Source organism: Mauremys reevesii, linkage group 25, assembly GCF_016161935.1.
Source record: "Mauremys reevesii isolate NIE-2019 linkage group 25, ASM1616193v1, whole genome shotgun sequence".
NCBI lineage: Eukaryota > Metazoa > Chordata > Testudines > Geoemydidae > Mauremys > Mauremys reevesii.
In genome coordinates this window covers 21,190,293-21,208,879 of record NC_052647.1, presented here as the reverse complement: position 1 = coordinate 21,208,879, position 18,587 = coordinate 21,190,293, and the positions used below count along the sequence as shown (strand labels likewise).

The 18,587-nt window shown below is 40.9% G+C and overlaps 2 protein-coding genes across 4 annotated transcripts in view; one reads left to right on the top strand and one right to left on the bottom strand.

Moving 5' to 3' along the window:
• The window catches only part of CBX5 (chromobox 5), a 50,036-nt gene that overhangs the window by 9,475 nt on the left and 21,974 nt on the right, over window positions 1-18,587 (top strand). The window lies entirely within an intron of this gene.
• On the bottom strand, window positions 13,161-16,915 carry LOC120390932 (tigger transposable element-derived protein 1-like). The gene is made up of 2 exons (XM_039514015.1): window positions 16,696-16,915; window positions 13,161-15,228 (listed from the first exon to the last, which is right to left on the bottom strand). Exon 2 carries the CDS (start codon window positions 14,987-14,989, stop codon window positions 13,217-13,219), a length of 1,773 nt encoding a protein of 590 aa, XP_039369949.1. The 5' UTR covers window positions 14,990-15,228; window positions 16,696-16,915; the 3' UTR covers window positions 13,161-13,216.

The window sequence follows — 18,587 nt, the reverse complement described above, 5'->3', positions numbered from 1 at the left end:
GATCCAACTGAGGGCAAGTCTACATTACAGCGCTGCATTGGTGCAGCTGCGCTGTTGTAGTGTGTCTGGTGAAGATGTGCTGTGCCAACGGGAGAGTGATCTCCCATTGTCATAGTTACTCCACCTCGGTGAGAAGTGTAAGCTATGTCGGCTGGAGAGCGTCTTCTGTTGACATAGAGCCAATGTGACCGGACAGCGCAAAAGTCACATCACTCATGGGGGGGGGCAGGGATGGGGTTTTTCACTCCCCTGAGCAACATAAGTTAGATCGACTTAAGCAGTAGTGTAGATCTGCCCTAAGGGAGGTTATGCTAGAGGTCTATATAATCATGAAAGTGTTCACACAGAGCACTGCCAACCTGTGGAATTTATCAGGGGTGTTGTGAAGACCAAAACTATAACTGGGTGAAAAAAAGAATTAACTAAGTTCATGGAGGATAAGTCCATCAGTGACTATTAGCCAGGATGGTCAGGGACATAACTTTATGCTCTGGGTGTCTCAATCTCTGACTGCCAGAAGCTGGGACTGGACAACAGGGGGTGGATTGATAAATTGCCCTGTTCTGTTCATTCCTTCTGAAGCACCTGGCAGCGGCCACTGCCAGAAGACAGGATACTCGGCTAGATGGATTACTGGTCTGACCCAGTATGGCGGAGAATTCACTCCACAGAGTTATTATATGCCTTATCAAGATCTTTGCATTGAGTTACATTTAGGAGTATTTTAGCAACCAGAAAGATTAGGAAATGTAACTGCCACTTTTATTAAATTAAAGTTTAAATGCTGTAGTGTATATTGGGAAAGCTTCTGTCTACATGGAGACCCTAGGCTGTGTTTATATTAGCCTTTTTCCCTCTAATACTTGCTAATGTTGGCATGCTACTGTACATTTAGGGCAGTCTTTGCTCCAAAAGCTTTGCCAACATAGCTATATCGACAAAGCCTTTAGGCCTAGTGGAGAAGCAGCTTACACTGACAAAAGGAGTTGTTTTTCTATTATTGTTGTTTATTATTTGTATTACTTTAGCACCTAGGAGCCACCTCCTTGAACACATTAGCTATACTGGTGAAAGACTCTTTTGCTGGTGTAAGCAGTGCCTACATAGAGGATTTTACTGGCATAGCTATGTTGATTAGCGATGTGATATTTTTTTCTTTCCCAAACTCTCCTAGCTGACATAGCTATGCCAGCAAAACAGAGGCCTGGTCTACTCTTAAAACTTAGGTTGATCTAGCTATATCACTTGGGTAAGGTGGCCATCCTGCAGCAAAAAAACTTCAGGACCAGACTTCAAAGAGAAACTGCTGAGCTTCAGTTCATCTGCAAATTTGACACCATCAGCTCAGGATTAAACAAAGACTGTGAATGGCTTGCCAACTACAGAACCAGTTTCTCCTCCCTTGGTTTTCACACCTCAACTGCTAGAACAGGGCCTCATCCTCCCTGATTGAACTAACCTCGTTATCTCTAGCTTGCTTCTTGCTTGCATATATATACCTGCCCCTGGAAATTTCCACTACATGCATCCGACGAAGTGGGTATTCACCCACGAAAGCTCATGCTCCAAAACGTCTGTTAGTCTATAAGGTGCCACAGGATTCTTTGCTGCTTTTACAGATCCAGACTAACATGGCTACCCCTCTGACACTTGGGTGAAAAATTCACACTCCTGAGAGACATAGTTAAGCTGACCTAAGCCCTGGTATAGACACTGCAAGATTGACTGAAGAATTCTTCCATTGACCGAGCTATCTCCTGTCTGCATTACAGTGGTACAACGGCGTTACTGCAACTGTGCCGCTATAGTGCTTGTCGTGTAGGCATACCCTTAATAGCGTAGACCGGGCCTTAAGCACTGCTGTCTAACCTGACACAAAGTAGGTTTTAGATGACTTGGGATTGGTCTTGCCTAGGCTTTAAACGTGTGTTAGAAAGCATTCACTTGACATGCTCTACCATTCAGTTGTGGACAACGCAGAGTTGACTTTTACAGTGCTAAGCTGAAGCCTAGGGTCCCCTCAGCAACCGAGACTTTAACTCAAACAGGTTGACGTGTATTAGAGGCACGCTACCTTGACCACGCTAGGCTCTTAACACATGTTAGCTTAACATCTTCAAATCCTAGTACATGTGTACAGTGCCTGGCCCAGTGAGGCATTAATCCTTGACTGGGGTTTCAAGGTGCTAGCAATACCAATAATAAAGATATGACCAAGGGATGGCTGAGGTTATTGGGGGCTAAATTTTGACCCTGATGTAAGAAGGTGCAACTCTGTCAACATCAGTGGAGTTGCATCTGCTTATTCTGGAGCTGAATTTGGCCCCATAGCTGTATCTATGGCAACTTAAAATGTTTTTGTTAGTGGAACACCTGTCTGCAGCTACTGTTGAGTCTCTTCAGAATTAACAGAACCTTACTACAACTTGCTGGAACCTGCTTGCTTTCAGCAGTATGTACTATGTTTAAATGCAAAACATTTTTACTAATGAGACATTTAAGGTTGATAGCACAATTAAAAGGCCAGGAAATGCAAACATGAACTTTCCATCCGGAACATTAACTTTGTTGCATTGTGCATTCTATACATTTTATACAGGTGAGCAAAATATTAACCTACACGCTAAACCTGAAACAGGAATATAAAATACATTTGTGCAATGGAGTCAAGTTAATGTTGTTAACACTTTAACTCTTGCATTTCCTGACTTAATATTGTGACAGTTACAGCCATAATGTTGTTGTAACACAGTTTTACACGTTTAATTTCCATTTAAAAAAAAAACAAAAAAACAAAGCAGAAAGGGAAGACTGGGAGAGGAACAGAATTAATCTGGAGAGGTTTATTGAATCCTTGAATCCAGTAGGGCCCTGATTCTACAATGCCATACTCCCACAAATTGTCCCATAGGCCACGCCAATTAATGTGGTGTTTTTCAATGAAGTTAAATTCAGACATTCTTAAAGATGTTAATCTGTATCTGCTGCACCACTGAGGATATGTCGACATAACTTAGATTGACATAATTTTGTAATGTCAACATATAGCCACCACAATAATTAAATCACTTTTGCATGTCCACACTATGCTCCTTGTGTTGGCAGTGTGTCCCCTCACCAGGAGCGCTTACAGTGATTTAACTGTCAGTGTTGGGCATTGTGGGATGGTTTCTAAAAGCCAGTAACAGTCGATGTGAGCAACCAGTGTCTATACTGACACTGGGTTGATCGAACAATGTTGACTTAAGCGCTACACCTCTTGCGGAGGTGGAATTAAGTCGGCGTAGTGGGCAAGTTACATTGGCGGGAGCAATATTTTAGCATAGACGCTTACAGAGTTAGGTTGCCGTAAGCTTCCTTGTGTCTACCTAACTCTGTAGTGTAGACCAGGGCTAAGGGGGATTTTCAATGGAGTTAACTACTCAGTTGAGCTAATTTCATTGTATATAAAGCCATAGACACTGGCTTTATGGTTAACATGACCAGCTAACACCTGTTTAAGCAGGGCTGCCTGCTCTTGTCCACAGTAAGGGTAGAATCGTATTGAAGATTGTGTTAACTTGTTTTCAAATACAGTGCATTTTCTGAGCGTAACCAAGACCTATAAGCAGGGGTTTGCAGGATCAAGGCCCTATTGCACAGAAATGCGAGTTCATTTATCTCCTAGGTTATCTCTAGATTAGGAAAGCAGGTGCTTTTTAAAAATTGAATTAGAAAACTCCTAGGCTATGCCTTGGACCTTGTCTAGATTAGGAGGTGTTAGGTAATGTGCTAAGTAACACATTTGCTCATCCCTGGTCTAAACAGCACTTTTCAAAGTATGGCCTGTAGGCTGGATCCGGCGCAGCCGTTTAATCCGGCCCTTGAGCTCCTGCTGGGAAGCGAGTGGGGCAAGCCCCAGGTCCCCAGTGCTCCAGCCAGGGAGCAGGGTCGGGGACCGCACCATGCCGCTCTCGGAAGAGCGGCATGGCCCCACTCTGGCTCCTATGCATAGCAGCAGCCAGGGGACAGGCATGAGACAGGCAGTAGGACTTCCCCAGATTAAATCTTGCTTCATGTCCAAGAGCTGTGGTTGAAGTTGAACATATCCTTTAGAAAAACATCTAATCTTGATTTTAAAATTTCCAGCACTGGAGAATCCACCACGACTTTTGGTAAGTTGTTCCAGTTGTTAATTACTCTGAGTGTTAAAAATGTGTGCCTTATCTCTAGTTGGAATGTGCTTAGTTTCAACTTCCAGGCATTGAATTTTGTTATACCTTTGTCTGCTAGATTGAAGAGCACTTTACTACAAATAGGTAATTATATACTGTGATAAAGTCATGCTTTAACCTTCTTTTTGTTAAACTAAATAGATTGAGCTCATTCAGTCTCTCACTGTAACACATCTTCTCCAATCCTTTAATCATTCTTGTGGCTCTTCTCTGAAACTGCTGCAATTTATCAGCCTCTTTCTTGAAGTGTGGAAACCAGAACTGGACGCAGGATTCTAATAGCCAAATATACAGGTAGTAAAACCTCCCTACTCCAGGTCAGTCCTCTGTTGATACATCCAAGAATTGCATTAGCGTTTTGAAGCACAGAATTGTACTGGAAGCTTATGTTCAGCTGATTATCCACCATGACTCCCAAGTCATTCTCCTCTTTGCTGTTTCCCAGGTTAGAGTCCCCCATCCTGTAAGGATAGCCTGCGTTTCTAGACTTTAGTTCCTAAGCCTGTGTTGTTTGTACCTTACATTTGGCCTTATTGAAACACACATTGATTGATGTCCCCACCTTACCAAGTAATCCAGATTGCTCTGTTAGTGATCTGTCCTCTTGGTTATTTACAGGTCCCCCAATCTGTGTCATCTGCAGCTGTGTCAGTAATGATATGTTTTCTCTTCAGGTCATTGATAAAAGATTAAATAACATATGGCCAAGGACTGATCCCTTCAGGACCCTAGTACAATTAATTGTATTATCTTCCTTTAATTCTTTGTTAATCGAGTCCTGTATCAGTCATAAGAGTGGCCATACTGGCTCAGACAAGTGGTTCATCCAGGCCAGTATCCAGCCTTCCCACGGTAGTCAATGCTAGATGCTTGCAGTGGTTCTCAAACTGTGGGTCATGACCCTGTTTTAATGGGGTCGCCAGGGTTTGTGTTAGAGTTGCTGGGGCCCAGGGCCAAAGCCCCAGCCCCACTGGCCAGGGGCAAAAGCTGAAGCCTGAGGGCTTCAGCCCTGGCAGTGGGGATCCGGTTACAGGCCCCCTGCCTGGAGGTGAAGTCCTTGGGCTTTTGTCCCCCAACCCGGGGTGGTGGGACTCAGGCTTTGGCCCCTCCAGTTCGGGCAGCAGGGCTAGGTGGGCTCAGGCTTCAGTCCCCCTCCTGGGGTCATGTAGTAATTTTTTTTGTCAGAAAGGGGTTGCAGTGCAATAAAGTTGGAGAACCGATGTGAGGGAATGAAGATTACAGAGTAGTTATCAAATGATCCATTGCCTGTCGTCGAGTCCCAAAGTAAGCGATTTGTCAGCCTCCTCAACTAATGAATCTGTGTTACAGTGTAACGGTTTAAAAGAGGATGCAGGTGAAACCACAGTATTACTTGACCTGGATGGCGGTGATAGTTGGCATGGAGAACATCTGTCTAATGGAAATTCCCACTGAAAAACTTCATGGAAGACTCTGATTAGACTGCTTAAAGAACTTTTTATTTAATTAGTATGAACTTTTGCCTAGTTGATGGAAAAATAACAATGTCAGAGGCTTAGGGGAAACCAGTTGCATCCCTGACTATCTTGCCTGATAGCCATTGATGGACCTATCCTTCAGAAACTTTTCTAATTATTTTTTGAACCCTGTTATAGTTTTGGTCCATAGACTCATGGACTTTAAGGTCAGGAGGGACCATCAGGATCATCTAGTCTTATCTTCTGCACACTGCAGGCCACAGAACCTCATCCACCCACTTGTATAACAGACCTCTAATAGCTAATTTAGAACCCATTCTTCTGTATGTATAGTTGGGATTATGTTTTCCAATGTGCATTACTTTGCATTTATCAACATTGAATTTCATCTGCCATTTTGTTGCCCAGTCACCCTGTTTTGTGAGATCCTTTTGTAACTCTTCACCATCAGCTTTGGATTTAACTATCTTGGGTAATTTTGTATCTTCTGCAGACTTTGCCGTTTCACTGTTTACTCCTTTTTCCATATCATTTATGAATATGTTGAACAGCACTGGTCCCAGTACAGATCCTTGGGGGACACTGCTGTTTACTTCTCTACATTCTGAAATCTGACCATTTATTCCTACTCTTTGTTTCCTATCTTTTAATCAGTTATGATCCATGAGAGCACTTTCCCTCTTATCCCATGACTGCTTACTTGGCTTAAGAGCCTTTGATAAGAGACCTTGTCAAAGGCTTTCTGAAATTCTGAAATTGATGTCACATTAGCTATCCTCCAGTCTTCTGGTTCATAAGCTGATTTTAATGTTAAATAGTTTACATACCACAATTAGTAGTTCTGCAGTTTCATACTTGATTTTCATTAGAACTCTTGGGTGAATACCATCTGGTCCTAGTGACTTCTTATTGTTTAATTAATTGGTTTGCCCCAGAACCTCCTTTATTGACACCTCAATCTGGGACAATTCCTCAAATTGATAATCTAAAAATAATGGGTCAGTCATTTCATTATTTTGCCCTGGATGGATGTCAGTCTGACAGGCCTATAATTACTATTGTGATGGATTGGATCACAGAAACCCCTTTGGGAACTGCCACCTGATGTGCCAAGACTACTTCTGCCCCTGCTTTCCCTGCCAGCTTGGGACTCCAGCACCATCTTGTTGAGCCAGACACGCCAGTCTGCTCCAACACAGACCCAGGGTCTGAACCATGTGCCCCAAAGCTGCAGACTTAACTGAAAGCAACTTAAGAAGTATTCCTGTCTTTAACACTCAGATGCCCAACTCCCAGTGGGGTCCAAACCCCAAATAAATCTGTTTTACCCTGTGTAAAGTTCACCCTCTACTACACTGATATAGAGAGATATGCACAGCTGTTTTTCCCCTCCCCCCAGGTATTAATACATACTCTGGGTTAATTAATAAGTAAAAACTGATTTTATTAAATATAAAAAGTAGGATTTAAGTGGTTCCAAGTAATAGCAGACAGGACAAAGTGAATTACCAAGCAAAATAAAATAAAATATGCAACTCTAAACCTAATACAGTAAGAAAACTGAATACAGATAAAATCTCACCCTCAGAGATGTTTCAATAAGCTTCTATGACAGACTGAACACCTTCCTAGTCTGGGCACAATCCTTTCCCCTGGTACAGTCCTTGTTCCATCTCAGGTGGTAGTTAGGGGATTTCTCATGATTGCAGCCTCTTTTGTTCTGTTCCATCCACTTATATATCTTTTGCATAAGGCGGGAATCCTTTGTGCCTCTCTTTGTACCCCTCCTTCTCAATGGAAAAGCACCAGCTTAAAGATGGATTCCAGTTCAGGTGTCATGATCACATGTCACTGTAAGACTTCATTACCCACTTGCCAATACCCACGTATACACAGGAAGACGTACAAGTGAAACAGAGCCATCTACAGTCAATTGGCCTGGTTAATGGGAGCCATCAAGATTCCAAACCACCATTAATGGCCCACACTTTTCATAATTACAATAGGCCCTCAGAGTTATATTTCATATTTCTAGTTTCAGATACAAGAGTGATACATTTATGCAAATAGGATGACCACACTCAATAGATTATAAGCTTTGTAATTATACCTTACAAGAGACCTTTTGCATGAAGCATATTTTAGTTACATTATGTTCACACTCATCAGCATAGTTTCATAAAATCATATAGAGTGCAATGTCACAACTATATCGTCCTGTTTTACCCTTCTTAAATATTGGCACAACATTAGCTTTCTTCCAGGCTGATGGAATTTCTCCAGTGCTCCAAGACATATTTTTACAAAATCGACATTAAACAGTCCAGCAAGCTCCTCAGCCAATTCTTTTAAAACTCTTGGATGTAAGTTATCCAGGCATGCCGATATAAAACATATTAATTTTAGTAGCTGCTGATTAACATCCTCCTTAGTTACTTTTGGAACTGAAAGTATTTCATCATTATGATATGTATATATCATCTGGCTTGTTCCCAAATACAGATCAGAATTATATTTATAGTACACTTCTGCATTGTTATTGACAACTTGATATTTATTTTGACTAGCAAACATGAATTAAAACTACAACTTGCCATATTTACAGTAGGGTTTCTTAATACATTTTAAAAATTACACCTCTAGTGCAGGCATTGCTTACGATGCAGGCTAACAGGTCTGAATTAGCCTACCACGTTTTAGGTTAGGGGAGAGGCTAGGCTAAAGCACAGCCAGCTAACATGGCTTCAAACATACTTAGACTGTATCTTAATGGAGCTTTTCAGTTGTGTTACCTTAACTTGATTAAAAACACACCTTTTTTGCCTGTCAAGAACGGGACTTTAGGCTACTTTCTAGGTTATGACAGGACTAGCTAACATGATTGTGAAGATTTAAGCTGTGTCTGCACTGGATGCTAAATAGTGTTTGAAATCATGTTAGATAAGGCAGGTTACCTAAGTCTATTTTAAAAAGCACCGCCCCCCCCCCCGCTAGTGTAGGCCAGGCCTTAGTAAAATAATTTCCAGCAACTTTTGTTAAATCAAAAATATTTTTCAAACCAAGTAGAGGCTCTCTTTCTCAGTAAGAACCACATCTATGCCAAGTTTTAAATTGAGCCTGTTTTCGCTATAGTTTTTATGTATTATTTTAAGGTGGTATTACAATGGGAAAAGTGATTTTTGTCTCTATCAAAAAGAACAGGAATATTTGTGGCACCTTAGAGACTAACAGATTTATTTCAGCACAAGCTCAACTGTAACCCATGAAAGCTTATGCTCAAATAAATTTGTTAGTCTCTAAGGTGCCACAAGTACTCCTGTTCTTTTTGCGGATACAGACTAACACGGCTGCTACTCTGAAATTTGTCTCTACCATATCTCATACTGCTGAAGGGACTCTGGCTACTTTCCCTTGAGCAGAGACCAAGCACAGAAAACTTCAGTGAATATTTTTATGAAGTTGTAAGTATGGGAAAACAGGGTTTATAGTGGAAAATGTTTTGCAGCATTGATAATTATAGTGTCTGCTAGTCCCAGTTAGAATAACTGCAATCTCTGCTCTGGCTTCCCTTCAAAAACATTTCCATCATTCTGTGCTGGTACAGCTCCACATGTGGAAGCAATAGCGAGAACGCTATTGTAGAAAAGATGCTGTCGGCTGTTGCATTTTAACCAACATATTGTCTAGTCTTGTTCATTGTAGTAGCTAAAATGCAGGTGGCTTTTTTGCACTAGTGCTTCTACTGTTGCTTCTGCCATGGGGAGCTGACCTGGTGTTTGAGAAATGACAGGAAGATATTTTGGTGGGAGAAGGCCTAGTATAAACAGTGGCCTTGGGGCCTGATCTACATACAATTATTGTACTAGTTTTAACTATTTTGGCTAGGAGTGTGATTTTTCCTTCTGAAATAGATCAGTACAGGTCCTAGTGTAGACCCATTGTGCTTGTGTAAATGTGCCGCATGCTGCCAAAGGAGAATATCCATACCGGTATAACTGCATCTACATTGGGAGGCTGTAACACTTCAACTGCAGTGGTATAATTCATGTGTGTAGACAAGGCCTGGTATTCATAGTCATAAGCAGTGAAACAGCACCATAAAAAATGTGAATTCACCTTATTTATCTCAATTTAGCGGAAATGGCAAGGTCTGGTTATTCCTGTTTGAAAGTTAATGCTCATGGAAGAGTCACACATCTTGATTCACTAAAATGGGGCTGTAATTCATTTAATGTACACGTCACTGTGAACTTTAAAACTCTGACATGCATGTTTAACGCAAAATGTTAAGGTTTTAGATGCAGGTGGGGCTTGGTGGTTGCTGTCATAGTGATGCTGTGTTCTTGCACTACTCTTGCCATGGGAAGAAGGCTCTATCTGTGGGTTACTGTTCAAGGCCCCATCTACACTGGGGAAAAAGCATTTTTTAACGTGTTAGCTAACATGTTAAATACATCTTTTTTCCTAGGGCAGACAAGGATTTAGGTCTGGACTGTATTAGATGCTTGAACCTCATTAGGATTCAGCACCTTGCAAAATGAGGTCTACTGTGTTTTAATGTTTAACCTGGCTTTGTTTCTTTGTTCAGCATATTTTACATGTGTTGCTGAGAACACCTTAGAACATTAGCATTGAAAGAATTTTCAAAAGCGCAAAAGTACACCTTTTTGCAGTGAAGACTTAGGATCTTCCACTGATGCAGATTTTCCCTTTCATTTAGTTAGTTTGGACAATTAAAATAGATGAATTGGTTTTATTTTCTGGTTCTCCTGCCCTAGCCCAATGCTGTTGGTTTTTGGGTTGCACACGTTGTGAGAGAATGTTTATATGTTAAATATTACTGTTAATGGGTTTTGTAAAATGTTTTTTATCCAGAATCTATATTTGGACCTAAAGTACCCCTGCAAGAGGGAAATAACCATATATGTTTGCTGATTCAGGGTTGGTGATTAACTGTGGTATACAATATAGGAAGAACAAAATGTATTACCTTTCTCTAAATCAGTGGTTCTCAACCAGGGGTACGTGTACCGTTGGGGGTATGCAGAGGTCTTCCAGGGAGTACATCTACTCATCTAGATATTTGCCTAGTTTTACAATAGGCTATATAAAAAGCACTAGTGAAGTCTGTACACACTAACATTTAATAGGTAATGATATGTTTATATTGCTCTGTATACTATACACTGAAATGTAAGTACAATATTTATATTCCGATTGATTTATTTTATAATTATATGATAAAAATGAGCAAGTAAGCAGTTTTTCAATAATAGTCTGCTGTGACACCTGGTGTATTTTTATGTCCGATTTTGTAAGTTTTTAAGTGAGGTGAAACTTGAGGATACACAAGACAAATCAGACTCTTGAAAGGGGTACAGTAATCTGGAAAGATTGAGAGCTACTGCTCTAAATGAACTATCTCTTATAGTCTTGTAGATCTGAAATGGGAACTTCCGATTTCTGTAAAAGTAGCCTTCTCTTGTATGAAACTGGCTTCTTTTGGTGTCATTTAAATAACAATGTATCTGTACACTGAGCACACTTTTATGATATTGTGACACAATAACTCACACTTAAATGTCAACAGAGATACTTCAGAGGGCCTGCAAGGTTCAATAACTCTGTGGTTTGTTTCGCCTATAATCGACCATTATATTTTTACAAGCTCTTAAATTGCTACAGAGAGAAATTGCTTTGGATTGTAATGGATGGTTAAGAAGCTGCCAAGGATACCTTGTTGTATTGGGCAGAAACAGTTCAATACTATTTTTGTTTTATTTATCTAAGTTCTAGGCCAGGGGTTCTCAAACTGAGGGTCTGGACCCCTCAGGGGATCGTGAGGTTATTACATGGGGAATCGCGAGCTGTCAGCCTCCACCCCAAACCCCGCTTTGTCTCCAGCATTTATAATGGTGTTAAATATGTAAACAAGTGTTTTTAATGTATAAGGGGGGGTCACACTCAGAGGCTTGCTGTGTGAAAGGGGTCACCAGTACAAAAGGCTGAGAACCCCTGTTCTAGGCAATATAGCTTAAGTCTAATTTGTATTACAAATACACTGAAGTGATAGCAGGACACAATATTATACTGTGCATTAAAGGGACATTGTCAAGGGCTCCATAAATACTTGGAAGCGTCTCCTTAGAGAAGATTAAACTTTAGCCATAGTTGTAGGAGCTCTCTCTAGTCCTTGTTGTGAATCCAACACTAATAAACATCCGTACTTTGATAGATGAACCTGCTGCTCAGGTTGCAGAGCTCTGAATTTGTGAATTATCCCTGTATCCTATCACTGCACGCAAGCTCCTTTGTCATAATAATCATAATAATAAAAATAAGAAGAAACTCTTGAGAGGCTTGATCCAGCTCCCATTAAAGTTAGTGTAATAATATGTTTCATTAACTTCATAGGGAATTGGATTCATTTCTAAATTAACATCTAGCGATTTCATGTGACTTTTTTTTTTTTTTTTAAGATGAAGAGTCCATGTTGGAGTGATGGAAAACTTGGGAATTAAAAATTATTGACATTTGTGTAAGGGCATGGGTGGGTAAATGTTAGCTTCCATGCTGCAGATCCAGAAATTCAGAATTAATATTCTGAGAGAAATTGAGTAAAATGTTAAAGAAACTTTAGGGTTAGTCTCATTCTGCAGAGGCTAGCAACGGGTCTGAAAGCATCATGAATCTAGACCGGGGTCCCCAACGCGGTGCCCGTGGGCGCTGGGGCGTCAAAGTGCGCCCGCGTACTGGCCAGCAGACAAGCATCCGCCGAAATGCCGCTGGCAAGCTGTGTCATGCAGAGGCGTCGCCGCCAAAATGCTGCCAGACGAAAAAGGTTGGGGACCACTGATCTAGACAAAGGTATAGGGTTGTTGGATTTTGATTATTCTTCTGGCTTGTAGATCTGATGAAGACATGTTAACTTTCTCAGGAGGATGTTAAACACGGTCTACTAAAGTTACATAAGAAAGGCCGTACCAGGTCAGACCAAAGGTCCATCTAGCCCAGTATCTGTCTACCGACAGTGGCCAATGCCAGGTGCCCCTGAGGGAGTGGACCTAACAGGCAATGATCAAGTGATCTCTCTCCTGCCATCCATCTCCATCCTCTGACGAACAGAGGCTAGGGACACCATTCTTACCCATCCTGGCTAATAGCCATTTATGGACTTAGCCACCATGAATTTATCCAGTCCCCTTTTAAACATTGTTATAGTCCTCTTGTATCCAAGAGTTTTAAAAGAGCTTCCTGTACAGCTCAGTGGACTGTTAATTTTGATTTTCAATAAGTCTTGGAACATGAGGGAATTTCCAGAAGATTGCAAGAAAGCTAATGTTATGCCAATACAGATGGCCCCTGACTTCCGCAATCATTCCGTTCCGGAAAGCCTTGCGTAACCTGAATTTTATGTAAGTCTGAAACTTAATGTTGTGCAAGCATAAAAAACAAACAATTACAACAAAAATATTGCATTTACCTTAATCCTATTGTTATCCTGGCACGCTGAAGGCTGCATTTTGGTGGTGGATGACAGTGGGCTTAATTTGTAGATGAGGAAGGAGAGGAGGAGACAGACATTACATCATCGGGGTCGTCAGAGGGGGCTTTGGAGGTGGAAGGCTGTGGAGATGTGGACGTTGCAGGCCTTTCAATCTTCCTTACAAACTTATCAAGAGATGACTCGATGGTGGCCTTTTTCTTCTCTTCATATATCAGTCTGTAACAGGCCAGCGTTTCGTCAATGCCTCTGTTCACTTTCAAGAATCGTGAGGAATTGGGGTCCATCTTCTCAAACTTTGCCAGTGCAGAGTCAATCTCACGAAATGCAAGTGCCATCTCCTTGGTGTTGAAGTGTCGTGGCTCTTCTACTTCAACTTCATCCTCAGCTTCAGTCTGTTCTTTTACTTTTGCTGCTTCTAATTCTATAAGATCCTCATTTGATAATTCAGCTCCATGGGATTCGATAAGCTCATCCACATCACCAACATCAACTTCCAGCTCAAGCTGCTCGGCAAGCTTCACAATTTCATCTGCCACCTCCTCATATGTTTCGTCTTTTTCAAAAGCTTTAACGCTGTGTACAAACTGTGGGCAAGCTTTCTTCCATACGGCATTCAAACAAACTTGGGTAACCTCTGCCCAGGCCTTAGCAATGTTTATGATGGCTTGGTAAATGTTATATGATTTCCAAAAATCACGTAAAGTCTTGCCAGACTCTCTGTCAGTTGCTTTTACTGCCTGTGCAAATGTTCTTCGTAGATAATAGGCTTTAAAATTAGCAATGACCCCCTGATCCAGGGGCTGTAGGATCGAAGTTGTGTTAGGAGGTAGAAACACGACTTTTACATTAGGGTGAAAGTCATCTAAATGTGCGGGATGTCCAGGAGCATTATCGATGATAAGCATAATCTTGAATGGGATGTCGTTTTCTCTGCAGAATTTTTCCACTTCCGGGATAAACAAATTTATAAACCAATCTTCGAAAAGTGCCGTTGTGATCCAAGCCTTTCGATTTGAACGGAAATGAACTGGAAGGGTAGCTTTGCTAATGCCTTTAAACGCATGGGGATTTTCTGAATGATAAACAAGCAACGGTTTCAGTTTGCAATCTCCAGCTGCATTACCCCCAAGCAAAAGTGTTAGCCTATCTTTTGCAGCCTTAAACCCTTTCATCGTCTTTTCCTCTTTTGAAATGTATGTTCTGTCTGGCATTTTTTTCCAAAACAATCCAGTTTCGTCGACGTTAAAGATTTGCTGTGCTGTATAACCACATTCTTCTGTAAGTTTTTGTAACACTTTGGGATACTTTTCAGCTGCTTTTGTATCAGCACTAGCAGCCTCATCACTCACTTTTATATTGTGAAAATTTGCACGTTGTTTAAATCTATTAAACCACCCAGGACTAGCCACAAACTTTGCATTAGGATCACTGTATTTTCCCTTTACGTCTTCGAAAATACTTTTAGCCTTTGCTTGAATAATCATTAGGCTAAGCGGCACACGTTTTTGAATCTGATCTTCCATCCACATTGTTAATAACTTTTCCATTTCATAGATAGCACCAGAACGCTGCTTCGCTATGACTGTTGATTTTAAAGGAGCAGAGCCTTTCACATGCTCTTTTATGCGTGCACTATCATTCAAAATACTTTTCACTGTTGAGGTAGCCAAATCGAGTTCACGAGCAATTGACGACAGGCTTTGTCCGCCTTCATACTTTTTCACTATTTTCATTTTCTGCTCTAAATCAATCTTCTTTCGCTTACGAACTGGTCCTGCACTCTTGCTATCACTTGGTCGCTTTCCAGGCATGATTTAAATGAAATAATAGGGTGAAATAACAGAAATACAGTATCACTGAAAAGACACGAGACTGACAGGCTGTGAGAGCGCAAAGCCTTTCCTTGTAGGAGATGCTACCGCTGTATTCCTCCGCACTACAGTACTTTGTGTTTCCGTATGCTATGCAATATTTTCCACAACTCGCAAATTTTATTTATGCCTTATGGATCTTTTTGCGTAAGTTGGGTCTTGCATAACCCAGGGAGCGTCTGTAATTAAAAAGGATAAACAGGATGATGCAGGTAATTATAGGTCTGTCCCTCTGACATCGATCCTGAACAAGATAATGGAGTGACTAATACACCACTTAATTAATAAAGAATTAAGGGAAGCTAATATAAATAATGCCAATCAACATGGGTTAATGGAAAATAAATCTTGTCAAACTAACTTGATAGCTTTTTTAGCTAAGTTTACGGGTTTGATTGGTAGGAGTAACAGTATTGCTGTAATATACTTAGACTTCTGTAAGGCATGTGACTTGGACATTTTTATTTAAAAAACAAAAAACCCTAGGAAAATATAAAATGAACATGGCACACGTTAAATGGGTCTAAAGCTGGCTAACCGATAGGTCTCAAAATGTAACAATAAAGGGCAAATTGTCATTGAACAGGAGGGTGTGATGCTCCCCAAGGCTGTGAGGCACCATGTTACCACCTGCTCATAGTGTGCAGAAGCATGCTGTCTCTGCCGGCTGGGAGTCAGCTCCCCAACCCCACTGGCCATGGGCAACCCAAGCACTCCCCAGGCAGGCCCTGCTGTCTTGCTCCAGATTAGCTATAAGCATGCTCCAACTTTCAAGCCTTCCACGCATCCCCCTGGAATGACCAGCCCTTAGTCTGCTGGACATTCACAGAATTCACAGACCTGCTGCACTCAAAGAAGCAGCATGCACCAGTTTACAAATTTCACCTCAGGATCATCGCTCCGTTTAACACACAGCGCTTAGATATGTCTATAATGAAAACAAGTAAAAGTGTATTTAACGAAGAGTAGAAATTGAAATGATAGCAAGTAGAAATATTGGAAACAAATGGTTACATGTAAAATAAAAGCATAACACGCATTCTAGAACCTAACTTACTTAACTAGTTATCATTGTTACCCTGAAAACGGATTTAGGGTACCTCCAGAATAGTTAACCTATTAGTTAACACCTGGATTTACCAAGGGTTCCCTCAAGAGAGGTGAATTTAAATATCTCCTAAAAGGTTTTCCCTTAAAACCACACACCTGTGCTCCTCAATCTGTTTTCCTCAGGTATAGGTCTCCAGGGTGGCCAAGGAATTTCCCAGAGGACATGGATGCAGCCTTCTGATAAATAAACTATTAACCTAAAACAGTATTTTGACCAAAACAAGGCACCTTTTTATTAGTGTAAATAACAATCCCTAATACAATAATAATATAAAACACAAATCCCTTGCAAGTTAGAGAGCACCCCAAACCATAACAACATACAGTTTGAGACCATTCTAAGTGTCTGCGCCCTGCTTCAAGTGGCCAGTCTTCTGCAGGACACTGACAGCAGCTCTTAAATGTTCCTTAAATCTTACAAATATACATTCCTTTTACACCTTACACACATTCATACACCTTTTATTAACCAAAGCAACCCGTATGTACACTAACACTGTATTGTACTATGCTATGATTATAACTGACAGGCTTACTCTGTCTGCTGACTTTGCTGTCTTCTCCTCAGGTCTCTCTTTCCTTCCTCTGTGCCCCTGTCGGTGTGTCTGCGTTCCAGTGGCAGGACAGGACTCCCTCTGCTACTGCCCTGCTGCTGCTGCTGCTTTACTGGCAGCTCCTAACCCTCCGGCTGCTCACTGACACACTGACTTTTTTATACTGTCATGTCAGAACTTTCTAGACACTTCTGCTAATATCTTCCTGTCAGATCATTCTTGCACATGACAACCGCCCACATTCCAAACTGCCAGGTCTGTTTTTAGTCTGCAACCGTTGCTTACCTCAGTGTTAGGCTCTACTGACCTTTCCCCTTCTTTGGTTTTCCTGCCAATTCTACACAAAGCTCTCTGGGTTACGCAAACCCGATTTACGCAAATCTGCACTTACGGAAATAGTTCCATAAGCTTTTTTTTTTTTTTAATGTAATTATCGGGTATACGTGGCTGACTTACGCAAAATTCGACTTACGCAAGGCGTTCCGGAATGGAACACTTGTGTAATTCGGGGAGCGTCTGTATTTTTATTGCTATGTGACCTGCAGGTTCTAATGGTGGAGTGACTCTTGCTGATTTAAAATGGAAGCCAGGGATACAAAATGGAGTCTGGGGAATTTCTCTGAAATATCAGTCCCTTCCTTAATAGTTTGATTATATTTATATTTCTAGCCATCACCTACTAGTGAGTTCAGTGGGTGTTTGGCTTTGTCCAAAGTTGGCTCAAGTCTCTCTTTTTGAGTTTGAGCCTATGTTTCTTTTCATTGGCACAGTACCTTACTTCCCCAATTCTGCCTCACTAGAAGAATGTAATCATTTCAGCTCTCTCCAACCGTTCAAGCTTCCTTTTAATTCAGTGTATTAAGATAAGCATCTCAGTCACCACCAGTATCTGAAGCATTAAGATCACTATAATAGATGCAAAATTGCTTGCATTCCTGTTTGTTTTATTTTAATTTCATTTCATTTGTAAAGTGACATATAATGATCATAACTGTGTGTATTGGTTTTGACTCTTACAACAAGTTCTTGCAAATATAATATTACACACATACAATTGATTAAGTAAAACTAGGGTAAAACTGTTACATGACATTTATGAGTTACATTTAGATAAACAAATGGTTGGCTGTAAATTGCTCATGTTAAATTTTAATACATGCTTTGCAAGTTAATTTTAAATTTCTTGTAATAAACCCATTACAATTTCCAGCCTTTTTGAACTACACCTCTACCCCGTTATAACGTCACCCAATATAACACAAATTTGGATATAACGCGGTAAAGCAGGGCTCCAGAGGGGCGGGGCTGCGCGCTCCGGCGAATCAAATCAAGTTCAATATAACGCGGTTTCACCTATAACGCAGTAAGATTTTTTGTCTCCCGAGGACAGCGTTATATCGAGGCAGAGGTGTATTTGTAATTTAACATACATTTTCTTGGTCCAACAACACATTAATATAATAAATAATATACAAACAATTTGTACAAAATGGAGTCTGGGGAATTTCTCTGGAATCTGTCATGTCTTGTAGTATTGTTCAACGGTGTTTTTCAGCCAGGTGGGCCCTGATCCTTTTTTCATGAAACAAGTCACACTCTCAACTTGTCTCCCTAGAGAAGGATCCTGTGTGTCTCCTTGCATTCTCCTGTTGTACCAGACTAGTTCTTTAATGTTTGACATCAGCAGGACACCTTCCTCCTGTGTGTTCCCTCCTGTAGATTTTTGTGATCTCTTGTCAACTTCGCTATCTTGATTAGCTGGTGGCTTATATGTAAATAGACTTGCAATTACCAGCCAGGGAGATAAATGTCTACCGCCCCTTGCCTGAACAATTCCTGTTTATCATCTTCTAGTGGCTTGTCTTACTTAGTAT